Source organism: Lepisma saccharinum, chromosome 20, assembly GCF_977018435.1.
Source record: "Lepisma saccharinum chromosome 20, izLepSacc3.1, whole genome shotgun sequence".
NCBI classification, from domain to species: domain Eukaryota; kingdom Metazoa; phylum Arthropoda; class Insecta; order Zygentoma; family Lepismatidae; genus Lepisma; species Lepisma saccharinum.
The window spans coordinates 64927143-64946428 of NC_139248.1; the positions used below are offsets into that span (position 1 = coordinate 64927143).

At 38.3% G+C, this 19286-nt stretch overlaps 1 protein-coding gene across 5 annotated transcripts in view; it reads left to right on the forward strand.

Annotated features, from left to right (window-relative positions):
* Root (ciliary rootlet coiled-coil, rootletin) overlaps nt 1-19286 on the forward strand; it is a 345133-nt gene that overhangs the window by 225255 nt on the left and 100592 nt on the right. For 4 of the 5 annotated variants that reach the window (XM_083141556.1, XM_083141553.1, XM_083141554.1 and 1 more), the window contains 4 exons: nt 10318-10413; nt 11608-11775; nt 16875-17068; nt 19031-19196. In XM_083141556.1, the coding sequence (XP_082997682.1) occupies nt 10357-10413; nt 11608-11775; nt 16875-17068; nt 19031-19196 (585 nt within the window). In that variant the 5' untranslated portion in view covers nt 10318-10356. Of the gene's footprint in view, nt 1-10317; nt 10414-11607; nt 11776-12898; nt 12922-16874; nt 17069-19030; nt 19197-19286 lie in introns of those variants that run through there. The other variant, XM_083141558.1, reaches the window with a different exon arrangement.

Consider the following 19286-nt stretch of genomic DNA (forward strand, 5'->3'; position numbering starts at 1 on the left):
GCGCAGTGGTAGCGGCATTGCCTTGTAATCAAGGGGTCCCGGGTTCGATACCCGGTGGAGGCACAAGTGGTTCGGATCCCACTTTAAACTGTAGGTCCAGTCCCGATTAGCCTTACTGCGCATAAAGTGGACTTAAAACACCAAATCAAACCAAACCAAACAAACACACGTATCAAGTATCAGCACAGTATAGCAAGTCGAATCCGCAAAATAAATCCATTATTTAACGATAAGAACTCCATATTCATAAATTTAGCCTGCGTCATTCCGAAATCTAAGTCCATCAATTATTTTTGATATTGTATGCCCAGGATTTTTTTTGTGGAGAACTTGCATATCTTTATGTTCTCGGAACGATATGCACTGTATAGGGCACTTTTGCTTCTGTTACATTTCCATATCATCTTCCTCTAACCATATTTAAGTCTCTTGATTATATCTTCCTCCTTCTTCCTTCTAATTTTTGCATAGTACTTTCTCCATACCTGTGGAACTCTCTTCCTTCTGCTTCCAATTCGTTATCCTTGTTCCGTACACTCCGGACTTATTTACAGCACTTTCCTCTCCCCATTCAGAATTTCCTTTTGTCTTGCCCGATTTTTTTCTTTCCTTTACTATAGTCAGATGTGCAAATGTTGAGGGTTTAATGTAAAGTGCCCAAACAAACAGATATTCCTAAGGAAATTAATGGTGGGGGTATGAGAATTGTCGTGAAAAGAATGCAAAGTTGTTAGTTAACGTATGTTGCTTGTTAGGGAATCCCCGCTGCAGTAGCACTAACGTAGTCGCCTTGTAATCAAGGGGTCCCGTGTTCAACACTCGTTGGAGACACATTCTCAAGTTAAACTTTGGGTCCGGTCCCAATTCGTCTACCTGTACATAAAGTGGACAACTACTGTCGGATTAAAAGTTATGCATACTCGAGTTTGGATTCCAATTAAAAATTAATCACTAGACCTTCATAGAAGCTAGTTACATCAAAATTTAGCTTATTCAATTCTGTGTTAATATATGCTGACAATTTTTTTTCGAATGACTTTCTATTTTTCATCGTCCTGAATAAAAAAATGCCGTTTTTTTTATAGTTTTACAAACGATCGAGCTCTGTTTGAAATTCTATGAATTAAAAGCAGGTGTTCCTATAGTGATGAAATTTTAATACGGTGTAGGCAGAAAGGTTTTGAACAGTCTTAATTTTCAGGTTTTGAGAATTTGCCAAAAAACGTTCTTATCAATTTTGCCAAGCAACTTTTTCTTGGTATTGGGTAGTCATACAAATACAATATTGGTCTTGTGAAACTCTTTGCATCTGTTTTTAAAATCCATCATCATTGTTAATTCACATTGAGAAACCGATTTTATACAGATTTTTATTCAATGGAGTAAAGATGTAGTTGGAACTTGACAACACCGCACACAGCCATGTTCGTTGAAGCATGGAAACTGCGGGCTGCCACTGCGACTCCTTGCGACCGGTGTTGCAACGTTCTAACACGAATTCCAATTTCAAACCGATCGTTGCAAAACTAAAAAAAGCTGCATTTTTCTATTATCACGACGATAAAAAAGTAGAAGGCATACTCGAATCGAACTTTGGTTAGCATAGAATAACGCAGAATTGAATGAATAAGCTAAATTTTGACGTAACTCTATTTTATTTAAATGTACTGGTTAATTTTTAATCGGAGTCCGACAGTAGTGTGTTGCTTGTTGATTTACTGAATTATATACTGCTGGACAAAAAAAACCGGACACTTGCATTTTTTGTGATAACGCAATGGGTCGATAAAAGCTCTGGTACAAGGGCTAACTAAATGTTGCAGAAACTGAATTAAGTACGAATGCATAAACAAAGTCCGAGCCTATGAATGGTGCATATGGTACTACATGATCTGCCGAACATTCTGTAATATACCTGCGAGCTGTTATTGCAATTCAGATGTCAAATATTAAAGTGTCCGGTTTTCATTGTCCAACAGTATATTAAAAATTGGTAATTTCTTATTTTAAAAATTCTGGGCATTCAGTCAAATGCCGAGGTCAGATAATGACCTTTCAACTGTAGGAAATTATGAAAGTGGCTCAGAGCCAGGGGACGTGGCCACGGTAAGGAGGAATGCCTTGTTCAAGGTTTCAGACTTTAGAAAAAGAGGAAAATATTGTTACTCACTTTCGTGCCACTTCAAACTTGCAAGTCGGGCATCATTTTCCAATGCCGATGTAAAATCACTTCACATGATTGATTGATTGATTGATTTAGTTTATTTTACTTCGCGTTTTGTGCCTCTTGGCTAATTTGCGAAGATGGGGATGAGTGATGAAATGATGAAATTGATGAATGGACATTCACAAACAACCAAGCCCGACCGGGATTCGAACCCGGGACCCTTGGCGTCGCAGCGCGATGTGCTAACCACTCGGCCACAGGGTCGGGCCACTTCACATGATTAAATATATTGTACAGTATTAAGGAAAACCGCGAGTAGAGATGCTAGTATAGTCGGGATCAATGGAAATAATCCTATAATATCTTGTAAACCAATGGGTAGTCGTTACACAGCTTGGGGCTCACCTATGGCACAGTGGAAACGTGCCTTGTGATCTGGAGGTCCCGGGTTCGATACCCGGTGGAGGCACATAACACAGTGGTTTGGATCCCACTTTAAACCGTAGGTCCAGTCCCGATTAGCCTATCTGTGCATAAGTGGGCTTAAAAGAACTCGCTCATTATACAGGGTGCCCTCAATTAAATGTGTACACACTTTCACAGCAATAACTTTTCATTTTTTAGAGATGGAACTAATTTAAAGTTATGGCTAGAACGAGTCTAAATTGTGAGGAAATTACATTTATAATAAAATGATACCGAAAATGCGAGAATGTAAGTGAAGGGCAAAGCCAAGTGTTTCAGAGGAATGCTGTTGAAGATGTCAATATAGGGTGTTCCAGAAGACAAAATACACCCTCGATATCCACAAGGATTAGGGTCCGGGACTTCATGTTCTACCTTCTTTTTTTTTTTTTTTTCAATTGGCTTCGGATCTATTATTGGAGTGAGATCTTTACATATCTGATGAAAATCAGCCGAAATAGACAAACTTGACATAGCATATTTTGACGTATTTCACCAATTTCGCATTTTTACAACATTTCTTCAATTTTGTTGTAATAAGACATATTTCTGTATAATTTCGTAATTCTCTCGCACATAATCGGTTATTTCATATTTTTTATTCGTAGCTTTAGCACAACGGATATTTCATATTGTCGATGGCAGGATATGGAAATTGCGGAGGAAGAAAGGTGCAGTCTTTTCTTAGTATAGAACAATAATGCCCCACTTTTTTATCCCGCCGACAATTGATAGCCATGCAAACATTATTGAGGTAAAATGTTCTCTCTCCTTATTGCACGGGAAGTAAAGAAGTTTCGTTCTAATTCCTTTGCCTCTCTCGCTTTTCACAAAAATCAGTCAAAAGAAAAATAACATTCGGTACAGTACAGCCCCTACTCTACATACTCTATCGGGTATGGGAGAAATTCGAGAGTACTGTTGTGCATATTTTTGGCTTTACTGGGAATGTTTCTGCATTTTTCTGACATATTTGTAATTTTTCATGACATATTTTCCAATTTATATGACATAATTACATACATATTTTACACTTTTATAGGACATAAAGTCCCGGGCCCTATAATAACCTACTCAAAGAGAATTTGTTCGACAATCCTTTCTCTGCGGCGAACTGGGGAGAGAGAGAGAGAGAGAGAGAGAGAGAGGTCCGTGCGCTGGTTGGTTGTAGGAGGGGGAGAAACTTAGCATTCCGCTTATGGGAGTATTAGCCTATTTCACTTGTTCTCTTAGGAATACCAAACTTCCGATGGCGTAGAAGAACACATGAACGGAAAGAGGACAGGTGGAAGATTTGTCGTAGGAAAAGGTCGAAAACTCCATTTGAAGTTGAAGTTGTTGCGTTTTATGTCTCCATAGGGAATGCATTCTTATTTATCATTTTTTTCAAATATCGTGTCGAACTTAATAATCAACTTGAGAATTCTCTTTCACTTGCAACATGGGGAGAAATTCATACTCTTGTGTAGTCTGGTTTCATTTTAGAACCAGTGTCCATTCCGACGATATTGCCATAAATGCACACGTGGTGCAAAACTGTCACTTTTCACCTTAATCTCGACACAAACTAGACAAATTATCCAAATACATTTTTCTTAAAACTGCTGTCCTATATCTTCGCTAATGCTAACATAGAAATGTCCTGTTTTGTCTTCTTAGTCGCAGGTCATGGGCATTGTGAGAGGAAGGTCGAACCTGTCCATCGACACCCCCCCCCCTAGAAATTAGCATCCTTCATTTCAAGTTTCAAAAGAAGCAGATTGTTCTCTTTATTGTTAGTAATAGAATAAAGTTCAGTTAGTTAGCATATGAACAATGTCGTAAATCGAAACAATAGTGTACAATACAGAAACTAGATTATGCATTATCATACTCTACCATTTAATACAAGAAATAAATGGATCTCAAGTTCCAGAAAGTGAGATTTTTATGTGACAGGCCACCCAACATAAATTTTATGACTAAATTTTTTCCCGTAACTTTGAAATATGTTTATTGAACTAGGTGTCCAAATTTAATAACAGAATGGAATAACTGCGCATTTCAATGCACCAACTGTGTGAAATGTACAAAAATAATGGAAGACCGTTGTGCTGGATATTCGGTCACCTGGTGGATCGAGTAGAAAAGTCTCCCCAAGAATATTTTAATAATAATAATTATTATTATTTATGTTATTAATGTTTTATCGATGGCCTGAGCACGTCTACAAAAATTTCTGGCGACGAACAAGAAAATATACACTAATTCGTAATCACCGCCTTTACAAGTTTCTACTACATATTTACATAAGGCTACGTGTTGTATTGTTCTTCTAGAACAGGTAGTTGAATTTTGTTTCACAATCAAAATTGTTACAACTGAGGATAAGGTATTTAAAAAATTGGAACTATTTATATCATGTTTATAGTGAATGATGTAACAAGTTCTCATATTGAAATGGTTGATTTCGTAATGATGCAAGTTCCTGCCTTTGGACATTGCAAGTTATAAAGGTCAGCACCACAGGAAGAGCAATGTCATGGATGATTGTTTTTTTCTGAATATGCACAAAGAACTATCTAACCAAGCACAAATGAAACTGTTTACTTCTCCCTTGTCTCCGACTTGGACATCTTGGTCGAAGTCAAAGTTCAAGTAAAGTTTATGCACAGAGAGTAATCGCAATTTGATCCAAGGCATACAATCGTATGTGTTTCTCTTTTAGTTTATTTCGTTACGTATTCAATTTCGATCGTGAACCGTTTTCTGATCTTCAGGATAACTCCTCTTCCAATAGCCCCAGTTGCCACGTTAGGATCTTAACCCTAGAACTTAACCGATGCCTGTATTTCTATCGGCCAGTATCAGTGGTATCGGTATCGGAACGTATCGGATGGATTTTATTTATCGATACTTTTCCGGCATTTTGATAGTTCACGGGGTCCGCGAAAGTGTCGCGCGACACTTGCGAGAAGACTAAGTTATGCAAAATTTGAATATACCATTGATTTGGTACCAGTATTCTCATATAATTGTTTAAATATTTTGAAACAGTACTGATAAATTGGTGCTTAATTGGAGTGCAACACTCAATCACTAATATTAATATTTTGATCACCTTTTAATTGTTACAATTTTCAAGCATCGATATTGTTATCGGTTCAAAGTGACATTAGCTCAGACCTACTTATCAATTTTTACAACCCTATAGGGTAGAAGGTTCACTCTCGTACTGTTCCCGTCACCAAGTGGTCTGTCTTCAGCGGGCTCTTGTCAGGCAGTGAGGTGTTCAAATTCCCCTCCTAAAGGGAGTGTTGACTCCTGCCTGGCAGAGAAGAAAGCACGTGCTGTCTCCAACGCACCTCCTAGTGGGTGGAAGCAGTCACGTGGAATCTGCCGAGGTCTTCCGGTAGACGACAGACCACCGAGTGGCGGGAGCGGTACCAGGATAAGCCTTCTGAGAATGTATTGGCGCCTGCATTTGATCACGGTTATCATGGAAATCTTATTATGGAGGGAAACATGAGAATCTCATTTGACTTGAATATATTACAGTTTGAACCAGGAGTATGTGGATCATTCCCTCAGATAACAGTAGAGAAGGGAAGAGAGCAAGTGGGGGAGCAAACCAGTGTGCGGTGCTCAAATGTCTAATATCTGCAGCCGCTTTGTCTCCTCACGTGTTCAATGGTCGAGCCCTTTTGAGTCACTGCTTGAGCAGAGGGCCTGTTTTCGTTCGCTTGCTCCATAGACTCCTGGGACAGAGTACGGGGCCGTCAATGAAAGTCAATCTAAAATTATATAATTTCATTTCAGTCACAGTAATTTACATTAATTGTTATAAGGAACTGATAATAATTACAAGGAAGGCTGGTAGAGATCTTGTAACTGAAGCAGTGCTTTTTGCCCCTCTAGCAAAAGTACTGCAGACCCTCATGCTTGCCATCTTTCAAATTTAACATTTTATCGTTGAAGGATCTATCACTGTACCATGTGAAGCGCAAACAACATATATGCTGACGTAAAATATAAATCAGTAGGCTGTTTCATCATTATCAGTGTCAAAATAAAAAAATAAAAAGTTGTTTCGCGGTCGTCAGATGTTAAGCTAAAATGAACTGATAAATGACCATGTCCGTGAGGATAATAAACCTTTTAGATTGCAGCGAGGAAACCTCGAAAGTTGGATGTATAGTGGGCAGAGCGAAGCAGTACATGCTAGTAACTGCAGTCGATTTCCTCCCCTCCACACAATACCGTTCACTCTCGCGTGCTCATTGGTGGAGCCGTCTCGCGTCACTACTTGCGCGTAGGCTTGTTTTCGTTCACTTTCTCCAGAAATAGGTGGGATATGGTGTAGTCGAAACTGGCAGGTCTTATAGTTAAAAATAGAACCTAACAGTTCATTTTTTACACCAGAGATGGCGCCAGTATCGCGATAGCCTTGGCGCTGTTGTCTTGTCACCAACAAGAAACATCTTTCCAGGCCTGGACCCTCGAAAGGTCACAGAAAACTTAAGAATGTTAAGTTCAGGAGTGTCCAAACGTTTCGTATACATGGCCGACTTACGACTCCAGCAATATGTCGCGGACTACATTGCATTTTCCTTGTTTGTCCAGGGACATTTGTCAATCGGTATTAGTGAAGGCACATAAGGATAAGGGTGTGTTGAGGTAGGCGCCCACACGTTCACCTATTTTGGAGGTGATGTGATCAGCACCACGGTGCGCGGGAATAGAAAAATGTTACGAAACAGGCCATGATAGTGCGAGATCTGAAAAACTGGAAGAACCTTTTATGTTCCTTTCTCAATTCTGAACAAAAAATATCTCTATACAAACTTGTCAAAAACTACTCTTACAAGGAGTTACGATCGATTTGCGACAGCCATTTTGGTTTGTTTGAGTTGGATTTTTAAGTCCACTTTATGCATAGACAGGCTAATCGAGGCTGGATCTACAGTTTAAAGTTGAATTCGTACCACCGTGCAATGTGCCTTCACCGGGTATCGAACCCGGGATCTCTTGATTACGAGGCGTCGACATTAACACAAGGCCATCAGGGAGGCCCCAGCAGCCATTTTGGATTTCTGACGTCACAGAGGCCATACGTCGTTATTGCAGGCAAAACACCAGGTAGTACAAGGATTGTGTATCATACTAACAGTGTATTGCCGGTTCGGTAGTTATTTCTTCCCTTCATTCAAAAACCCACAGGAATACAAATGCATCTGGACTATACACTATGCAGCCAAAAGTCAGCGGGCAACCAAGTGAACGTGGCGGTAGTGTCATGGTGTGGGGCTGCTTTTCCTGGTTTGAGCTCGGCCCATTAGCTTTGGTCAATGGCAACATGAACAGTGGTGTTGATGATGGCATTTTAGACAATAGCATGCTGCCCACACTGTGGCAACAATTTGGAATGGGTATTTTTCTCTATCAGCACGATAGAGGATCCATTACAGGGTCCATTGCATCGTGGTTTGAGGACAATCAGGTGGATGTGCTTAGCTGGCCTTCTCAAAGCCCTGACTGCAACCCCATAAAACATCTTTGGGATAAACTGGAGTGTCGGTTGCGTGCCAGACCCACTCGACCGAAAGCCACCCATGAACTATTCACTAGGCTACAGGATGAATGGGTAAAAAAAAATCCACCAACAATATACCAGAACTTAGTGGAAAGCCTGTCCCGAAGAGTAAATGCTGTAATAATAGCGAAGGGAGGTCCGACATGTAATTAGTTATCTGGCTGGTGTCTTCGGAATGAACAGCTCTGGGTGTCCGGTGACTTTTGGCTATATAGTGTATAATACAGATAATGGCGCAAAATACATTTATAGAAATTATCAGTAAAAGGCCGGACCATAGTTTGGGTGGCCCTGGTTTAGTTGATGAATTTTAGCGGCTTGAAGTCAGGTGGTGTTAAATTGCCACGACCGGATTGCCCTAGTGGCAGAATGGGAGGCGACCTTCCAGCTTCTATATTGTTATCTACTGTCACGGCATAGGATAACCTTCTGCCACTTAAAAAGTCAACGCACTCGAGCGTGGTTGATAAGTGACGCACTACGTTTCAGACACGTTAAACACCACTTGGCTTCTTCTTCTTGCTTTCCTTTTTTCAGGGTCAAAACTTCGAGGAACGGAAACGTAATGAGCTGTTAACTTATTTTTCATATCTGGACTTGATTGGCACCGGCTCTGTCGCATTATGATTTATGGTTGTCGATTATGTTCCCATTAATGGAAGATCGGTTTTTCCCTTTGTCCTGTTCGAGTTTCGGCTATACAGGAGTAATGAATGAATTAAAGTTGTTTTTTTGGGGGGTACAACGGTGCAACTAAGCCCCCACGAAGTACTAATCCCCCCTTTTTTCCGGCCTTGTTACTTCCTTTTTCCTTCAGGCAATCTGCAGGCGATTGGTTTCGATTTTCAAGCCTGTTTGAATATTTCGAAGGCTTCGAAAATGCTTTTTTGGAAGAGTACAATTCCGTGGATTATGACAACGAAATAAGAGGCTGGTTCAGAATTGATTTCAAATGAAGAAAGAGTCACTGATTCTGTGTATTCGCCGTGTGAGGAAGCTTTATTCTATGAGAGAGATGGAAATGCAAGAACGTGAAATTATTGGGTATATTTTGTCATATCCTTACCCTAGTTTCCGTAGTTCCGTAGATTTAGCACGCTGGAAAACCTAGAAAGCGATTGATTGATTGAATTGGGTTGTTTTACGTCGCGTGTCTGCCACTTTTGGCTAACCACGAAGATGGGGATGAATGGTGACATGATGAGATAGGTGAAACGACAATTAGAAAAATATACGGACGACACAACACAGGTCCTACAGAGGATTATACTGGCTGTAGGCATGGACGTCCGCAGGAATTTTTCCAGGGAGGGGCAAAGAAGGGTTTTTTTTTTCCAAAGGGGGGCAAGCAAGGCACATTTTCCCCAAAAATATTGTTGTTCCCTAAAAAAAAAAAAACATTGCTTATTTGAATTTATGGTGTTCATGTAATAATTAACACCTATTATTGTGGCTAAAATGAAATTATATGTGTGAAATACATAAATGTTGGTTAACTTTCATTTTCCATGGGGGGTGGCCCCCCATTGCCTTCCCCCTTCCAGACGTCCATGGTTGTAGGTCCAAGCGCCCGAGCCTCGTTAGTCTGCTAAATGCAGTCGAGTTTGTACTACATGGAACTGAGGTTGACAATTGGGTGTCTCGAGAGAGGGACACCCACCTAGAAAGCGAATCCAGAGAAATACAAGAGGTTATATTCCGAAACGCTTTATTTTTTGCACCCCCCGTCCTCCTCAGTAATACAGCAATAACTTTTCAGATTTGAGGAAAACTAAAGCCGTAATTTCAGGGAGGAATCCAGGCCTGCGAGGGTGGAAGCATGTGGCTGTTTCCGAGCCATCAAGTGAACAGCGGGACCAGTTACTTAGGTGCCGTAAACCTAGGGTTAGGCAAGAGGGTTGATGAAACCGTAGGGCAAGAGAGGTGGGGGAATACAATTTCTGCAAAAATAGTCTGCTGGGCTTGTATGGCACTAGTGATTTCCTTCTGCAGATCCATTAAACTTATCTGCAACATATTTAGAAATTGGGTGCCAAAGAAGGAAAATTGTCATGTTGCATTTTCCAATTGTTTTCCTTTTGTTAGTAATTCATGTGTTGTATCTTTTTTTCAGGTGTCCGTTAAGGAGCCCCCGCATCTGACAGACGGGAAGATGGAGAGGAGGCGGCCAACATTCCTGAGGACTGCTGGCAGGGCAGGTGGAGGAGAGGTAAGACCAATTCCTTCTTTATAACAAAAAATCACAGTGGGATAAAATCAACAATTATCTTCTAGTAATAATGTTTGTATATTGTGTAATGTTTAGTGTATTTCCCCCTTAAAGGTATTCATTAACATCACAGATGTGGTCTCAAATGGTTTTTAACCCATGGCCATTCTTCATATTTAAAAATAGGATCTCAAAACTCAACACACAAGAAGTTGGAGCCAGCCTCCGTGTCAGAGTGGTTAGGAAGCTAGAGATACCCGGATAAGATCTTGCACCCATTTCATCATTTGTACCTCCCCTGTTTGCTGAATATCATCCATTGCAAACATGCATACATATCAATCAAACACAAATTATTCCAGTTAAATACATCAATGCATTGTATGGAAATAACATTTAATGGTTTTTAAACTATCAGTACAACTTACAGTAACCATTAAGCAACTGAAACCAACTGAAGAACACAGAATATTAAATAATTGTACTTTAGAAAGTAGTTTGATGTTACTCTGTAGTATTACAACTTGTTATATCACCATGTGGTGCCATACAATAGGATGCAATGAGCTCACAGCAAGCAGGGGTTTTATCTAGAATTTTCCATCTGGGAGTGAGTGTAAATGTACAAGTGGCCAAACTTTGGCTCTTTGTGGAAAATTTTAAAGGGGGGCGTAGGGTTTAAGATTTTTTGGCAGGCTGTTGGGGTTGAGCGGAAAAATCACTGCCAACAAGTTTATTACCGAATAATGGGCTGAAACTCGGAAACAGTTACATTAGGTAAAATCTGATTACATATTCAGAAAGTTCATGCAAAATAGTGTATCATATCAATAATATGTCTCAAACTGTCTTTTATAGTTTAGGAATTGCAAGCATGTGACAAATTGTTGCATGTTTTTGTGAAGCTTGTATCAAAATACAAAACATACAGCGTACAGTAAAACACGTGGAATGAAGTTGCTATTTTATTTACATGTAAATTTGTATACCATACAGCTTATGAGTCCATAGTATTTGAAAATGTTAGCACTTTCCATGTCTCACCTTCATTCTAATAAACCTTTGCAAATATAGAGATTACTCACATGGAAAGTCGACTAAAATTAGTGGTATGTGATGATTCAGCAGCATTCATATATTAAAATTAGGTATTCATGGATGAATTAACAACTGAATTACACATTTTTTTGCTAGGGAGTGGGGAGGCCAGGAGAGGAAGCGAGTGCTGATACCTTATTGAGACAGAATCAAGATTTGCGTCGTAGGTTGGAAGAAGAGACTGCAAGCTACAAACGGCGCTTGGACACCTATCGCCAGGCACAACAACACCAAGCTGCTTTAGTCAGTCGCTTACAAGCTAAGGTAATATTTGTTCATTCACTTTTGACTTAAGGAAGATGATTCAGAGTTTCAACATGCGTAAAACATGTGCTACTTAGAGGCTTTGGTTTTATTATTATTCATTGAGATATATTTTTCAAATACTCTGCTCAGCTCTACAGCCAATTGGTGTGAGTCATGCACCTTCTTTTCCCTATATTGAAATATACAATTGTATTGCATGTAATTGACATATGCAGCATGTGCAATTTATAAAAAGGGATATCTCTTCCACATTATTGAACACGATTATTAAATAGTAAAAATTAATATTTTTAAAACAAAGATTAAACGAAAAGAAGAATCAATTTCATATTATAAGATTAAAACAGTTTGAATTAGAAAGTGACTGTGTCAAAGTTTTATGTATTTATTTTATTTTTGTTGAAATACTTGTTGCTGTTTACAGTTAATTTTGTGACTCCCAAATGCCAGTGGTTCTCAACTTTCATGAGCCTGCAGCCCGTTAATTAGTTGTTGTTTTTTTTTTAAAAAAAAAGGCGATGCCCCGATCCCAACAATTTTACTTGTAAATATCTTACTGATATATATTTTTTTATCTTTATATGTTATTACACTTGAAATTTAATATTAATAAATTATGGCATAATCATAGAGAGTAATGGTTCATTTATGTCTAGGCTTGTGAGAAATATATAATTTGGTTTAAATTACAGTCCAGCTGTAACTCCCGGTACAGTACCACCTTTATGGCAGTCAGCCACTATTGTCATGTGCCTGCATGGTGAGAATAGTCAGCGGATGTTTGATATAATGGCCGATAGGCGACAAATGCATTAGAAATGTTGATTAAAGAAACAATAAGTATGAGAACGGAATGAAAGTGCTTGTAAATATTGGAATGGATTATGTTTATCTTAATTTATGAACTGAGAATGAAATAGGACTAAGGCTAGAAAAACAAATGATCGCCATGTATAGCCTATATGATAATATATAGAAGTTAAAGAAGTCGGAAAGTGATTACGATTTTGTGTATCTCTATCGTTCTAGCAGGAATGAGTTTTTCTGCTAAATATTTTGGGTTGTTTCCCCAGTGTGGTGCCAACTCTGTGGCAGCCCCCAAGCACTTCTGTGTAGGCGCATCTATTGCAGACCCGGATCAAGGTGAGCACGGGACAGGCTCTCCTTGATTACCCCATTTCTCTGCTTGTATTAGTGGTGGCGCTGCAAACTAGGTTGCGACCCTATGGAAGGCATACAACTATTTGAGGTAGTATCGCATGTATGTAGAATGGTTGTAACCCAAGAAGAATTAATGTATGCATATAAAGGGTTTTAATCCCAGAAGAATAAATGTGCAGATAAAGGGTTGTAATCCCAGAAGAATAAATGTATGCAGATAAAGGGTTGTAATCCCAGAAGAATGTATGCAGTTAAAGGGTTGTAATCCCAGAAGAAGAAATGCATGCAGATAAAGGGTTGTAATCCCAGAAGAATAAATGCATGCAGATAAAGGGTTGTAATCCCAGAAGAATAAATGCATGCAGATAAAGGGTTGTAATCCCAGAAGAATAAATGTATGCAGGTAAAGGGTTGTAATCCCAGAAGAATAAATGCATGCAGATAAAGGGTTGTAATCCCAGAAGTATTTGCAGATAAAGGGTTGTAATCTGAGAAGAATACACGCATGCAGATGTAAGCAGAAATTCTTCAGAAGAAGAAGCCTCTCGAAGAAGAAGCTGAGTAGTCCATAGAAGAAGCAGAGTAGTCCATAGAAGTAGAAGCCTGTAGAATTTCATAGAAGAAGAAGCCAATCAGTCCATTCCATAGAAGAAGAAGCCGGGAGGTCCATTGAAGAAGAAGCCTGTGTAATTTCATATTAGAAGAAGTTGATTTGTCCATAGAAGAAAAAGCCTGTGGAAATATATATATAAAGAAGACGTTAACATACAGAAGAATTCCGTTAGAAGAAGAAAGTGGAAAAATTAAGAAAGTAAACATTTTAATTTGAAATTGTATAAAGAAAATCAATCAAGTATATGAGATGTATCGCGCTAATGTTTTCAGAATATATGTCGGTTTATTCCTTCTGTAGTGGGTTAAACGAGTTGTTTCCTTTAATTCCTTGTTATCAATCAGTTTTAGTTACCCTGAGTATCTCATGTTTTACCCTGGCCTAAGCCAGACTGGTGCTACCCTCTCCGGCATGTGGCACTATTAACAGCAAATTAGGTGTACAATCTATTTCGTCAACAAGCGGGAACATTAGAATCCCTCCTTCCAGAAATCCTCCCAGGATTTTGGCAAAATAACCATTCTGTGCTGTGAATGGAGGCCGATTCTTATGTAGGGTTACCAAATGTCAGGTTCTTCCTGGACATGTCCAACATTTTAGCCTTACGTCCGGCGTCCAGGAAGAATTTGAAACTTATCATAAATGTCCTACATTTTGAGCGTCACATAATATTAATTGTGAAAATACGTGTTTCAGTTGAACAAAAAGAAATCATGCAAGTTACAAGTCTATGGACTGTGTTCCCAAACTCCGTGGTGAAATTTATTTTGATTCAATTATTGTCCCCAAAAAAAAAAAAAAAAAATGTTTCTCCTAGAATAGAAGCGGAAGCGATTATTGAACAAGCTTTTTGGGCCACATTCTGATGATGTCACTGTTTAATCCCTGAGAAAATTTCTTGCCTTGGGGTTTATACTGATGGAACAAAGTGTTTCCCATTCTTATTCAATATTTTGATTGTAACGCAGGGCCTCTGCAGGGGGTATAGAGAACAGAGATGTTGAAGTAAAAAATACTTAAGATGAAACTTCTGGAACCATTTCAAATTTCGGTAATTGCTGAATATTTGTTTGCCATTACAGGTCATAATGGTTTTTCTTGTATGTACGCATTGCTTGCATTATAGAATTATTTTCCTGTAGTTTACACATTTTATGTGAGAATTCCACAAGGGATTCTCACATAAAATTGCAAAAATTTTTAGAAGTTTTAATTTCAAAATTGTTTTTAAATCACCAAGAAGTTTGGAATGTACATTTAATGAATTCAAAATGAGAAACTCTCTACCAGATGTGGAAACCACAGGAATATATAATATAAGTTGTTCATGTTCAAAAGATTATGTGGGACAAACAGCAAGGAAAATGGCAATAAGATGGCACGAACACGATTTGGACATTATAAATCTAAACCCAAGAACAGGTTTGTCAACTCATGTCATCGAAGAAAAGCATTTGATTAAAAAGAGAAGGGTTTTAAAAAGATTAACGGGAAACACAGAATTGAATGTCTGGGAAGCTTCTATCATTGCAGAAGAACACTGGAATAAATTAAATAATGAACATGGTAACATAGATCCAATATGGAGTTTTCTTTTTCACAAATGGAGTAAGCCACCATCTTTAAAATTTAATGTAACAGAAAACATCAAGAGACTTTGTGAAAACAATGATGAATTTGAATTACCTGATGATATTTGGGATACATCATTTAAAAAAAATCTGAAATAAAAATAAAACAAACTGCTTTTTTCACAGTTAAGTTGCTATATTACAACAATGTAACATTGACAACATCCATTATATAATGGATTCTTTTTGTTTAAAAAATTACTAACCATTGTTATAATGGTATCTTTAGTCAAAATGAAAATAAATGTCTGATGAAAGGAGCATGTGTTCTCCTGAAACGTCACAAAGGAAAACAGGTCATAATGAGAGAGTACTTTCATTACCATCAGCACACGGTGTCATGGGAGTTTTTTTTTTTGTTTTTTTTAAATCTGTAAAAATTTTGGTACTGGGGTTCAGTATAATTTCAAAGAGTTTGAATGTTCAGTCTCTCATAAATATATTTTGACTACACCTGACATTCTGATAAAAGTTGGCTCCTCTGAGAAGTACAAATTAAAACATGTGTAGTGAGAAGTGTATTGTTTAGTATTGATTACAAATTTGGAAAATTTGCATTTAAAAATTCATTAAGAAATCATATTTTTTTTAAAGGTGAAGACTGTAAATTTTACATAAATTTCTAACTTGTTCTAGAAATGTGTATTATTTATTGTGAGTGTTTTGTGTCCAAAAATTTGGGACATTATGTCCTACTTTTCCCTTATAGCGATCTGGTAACCCTATTCTATGGCGACACTGCTTTAGTTTGACAACGACTGCGCCTAATGGAATCTTTTAGATTCCTCTGGTCGATATCATTCAATTAATTTGCCTAGTGCTGATTTTCATTGGCGTACTCCATTTCGAACACTGAAAAATTCCAATTAATCAGAATATTTCCACTTCAGTAAATTTGTTAATGAAAATTGCTGCACAAATTAATGGACTAAATGGTGCCCATCCATCAACCTTCAAATTTGGAAGCGAGTTGGCCCATGGTTAGCTCATTTGATCCCTCACCGTCACTGTTGCAAAAGCATTTCCTGTTGTCGCATTTGACCTTAAATCAAAGTGAAAGGTCATCTCTCCAGGAGGTTGCCAGCTTGAGCTGCTGGTTGCTTCACACTTCCGGCTCTAAGTCGAGATAGACCCAACCATAAAAATTCAAATTTGGATGCTGCACAGGTGCCAGTCCCCTCTGTGCAGCTGTTAATTGTCGCCAGCACTGATGAACCCTGAACAAAATGCTATATTTTGAGGTGGTTGTCAGCTCAGGCTCCAAGTTGCTTCACGAATCCGGCTCCAATTACATTTAAGTGTGGAGGCTGCAAGGGTGATAGTAATCCCTTCTCATAGGCTTTGAATTCTCACCAGCACTTGTGAAAAAGGTTCTCCTCTTATTGCTGGTGAACCTCGAACAATAGGTGTTCTTTCCAAGTGGTTGTCAGCTTCGGCTGAATGTCTCAAACTTCAGGAGTTTGGTATAATTGATTCCAAAGCCTAGTACAGGGCCGCAGCCCATCGGTTGAAAAACACTGCTTTAAGCTGCCACAGAAATGAGTTAGAAATGAATGTAAAAACTGAAAGATATGATTTATGTTCACTACAATACCAGATTCCCGAATTCTTTTGTAGTGCACAAGGTGGGGGCAGTTAACTGTTAATTACTTTGCATGTGGAAACTTTTAAATTCATTTGTCTGCTTTCAGGTTTTACAATATAAGCAGAGATGCTCAGAACTGGAGAATCAGATGATAGAAACTGTTCATCTGCCAGATTCACCAGTAAGGCCACTCCCATCTACACTAGGACTTGATTCTGCCCAGACACATCTGAGAGACAGGGATGATCACATCGTGGATCTAGAGAGTGCACTCAGGAGGCTGGAAGATGAAAGAAAAAAGTAAGCATGAGTTTCTTGCTTTTTAAAATTTTCAGTCTTGTGCTGCAAGCAGTTTTGTCGTTAGGGATTTGTTTTATCTTTAAATTATTTGGCAATGGATACGCAAGAATGAGAAGTAATGAGAACATTGAAAAATATAGAAATGTTGACTCAGATGACAGAAATTAAATATTTATCTACTTGACTGTTTCTAACTTCTCTACTGAAAGAAAACAATGGTAATGGATTGGAATTGTAGTTCAAGGAAACAGAAGTACAGTAAAACCTCGTTAATCTGGACTAATGGGGGGATAAGTTGACCGGTTTAACGAAAGTCCGAATTAACTGAAATAACCTAAAAGAACAGTAGAAAGTGCATTAAAACTCCGATTATAGCAACAAAACACGTTTATTATGGTGTATTTAAAGGGCATAGGCCTAAATACACTATACAGTACAGTACAAAGTCTGCGGGAAACAGAATTTCATCAGTGGTTGACTGCCTTTTCGTTAGGAAGTTCTCTTGTTGACTTCTAGCTTTCTTCTTTCCTTTTGCCTGTCTGCATTAACGAGGTTTTACTGTATTTACTAGCAATCAGGTTAGAATTATTTTCATCATCTTATTGTAAATATTATATACTTCATGTCTGTTTTCATCTGCATATTAGAATTTTGACTTAAGCACATTAACTTACTGAGAACCAGTAACAAACACACCTAATATTAATTTATATTTGTGGTCTGTGATCATTTGTGATTGAAATAGTTTAAACACAAATCATATAACTTTTCCTCAATAGATGAACTTAAAGTTGGTTCAGGAATGCAAGATAATTCCCAACTTTGAACTGACACTTTAACTTCCTTCAACAACAATGCTGTCACTTTTATTAATTTTATGAAATTACAAGCTTACTCAGTATAATTTCATCACTGCCGACATCCATGGCAGAATGGTTAGCACAGCATGCTATGACACTAGGAGTTCCAGGTTCAAATCCAGGCCTGGCCATGGGTGTTCTTTGTAACTCTTCCTCCCGCCAATTTCATCAGATCATCACTCATCCTCATCGGCACGATTAGACAAAAGTGGAGAAAAGCATTGATAAAGAACAAAAATTAAATCAACTCAATTTGATCACTATGTTACTTAGTAGTTAACTGGCAGGAAAGAAAGAAGACAGAGATACTTTTATTGACTGATTATCGAGACACATGACTAAATACTGTTCTTTCACAGAATGTGGATTGATTGACTGATTGATTGATTTAGTTTATTTTACTTCGCGTTTTGTGCCTCTTGGCTAATTTGTGAAGATGGGGATGAGTTATGAAATGATTAAATTGATCAATGGACATTCACAAACAACCAAGCCCGAGCGGGATTCGAACCCGGGACCCTTACAGAATGTGGAAAAATTAGGCTACTAAGTATTTCACTTTTGAATTAAGGGGCCTCCCCGATGTCGCAGTGGTAGCATCGTCGCCTTGTAATCAAGGGGTCCCGGGTTTGATACTCAGTGGAGGAACATAGTGGTTCGGATCCCACTTTAAGCTGTAGGTCCAGTCCCGATTAGCCTTACTGTGCATAAAGTGGACTTAAAACACCAAGTTAATCAAATCGAACTTTAGAATTAATTACTCCAGCTAAAAGAATAATATTGTTTTCTTAAGACCCAACAATTCTCGATCCATCCTATCTGAATCATGCTTACTCCCACCTGATTGGAATTTGTGAGATCAAGTAGCATGAAGCAATTTGATAATACAGTGGAACCTTGATTTTTCCATTTTTCAGGGGACCCAGGTAAAAAAAAAAACAACTTACAATGCAGGAAAGTGTAAAATCGAGGAAAAGTTTATAACATTTTGGTACATTGCGACCATCAAAATCGAATGTATAGTGCAAGAAAATATATAACCCAGAAACGTAAAATCAAGGTAGTAATGTATATTTTACTTGTGACTGTTTCTCTTTTACAGATGTGAGAAGATGATGCAGCTGAATTCCAAACTACGTGATCAATTGGAAGAATCTCACCAGACAAACGAAGCTTTAACATCAGACTTGCAGAAGTTAACGAACGACTGGGAGCAAATGAGGGAAGAAATGATCTTGAAGGAAGAAGAGTGGAAAGAAGAGGAGCAGGTAATGAGGAATGATGGGGAAAAGAATAAAATTGATGGTAATAGACACACACATAAACACAAGCATTGCACAATCCCTTACATGCAAAAC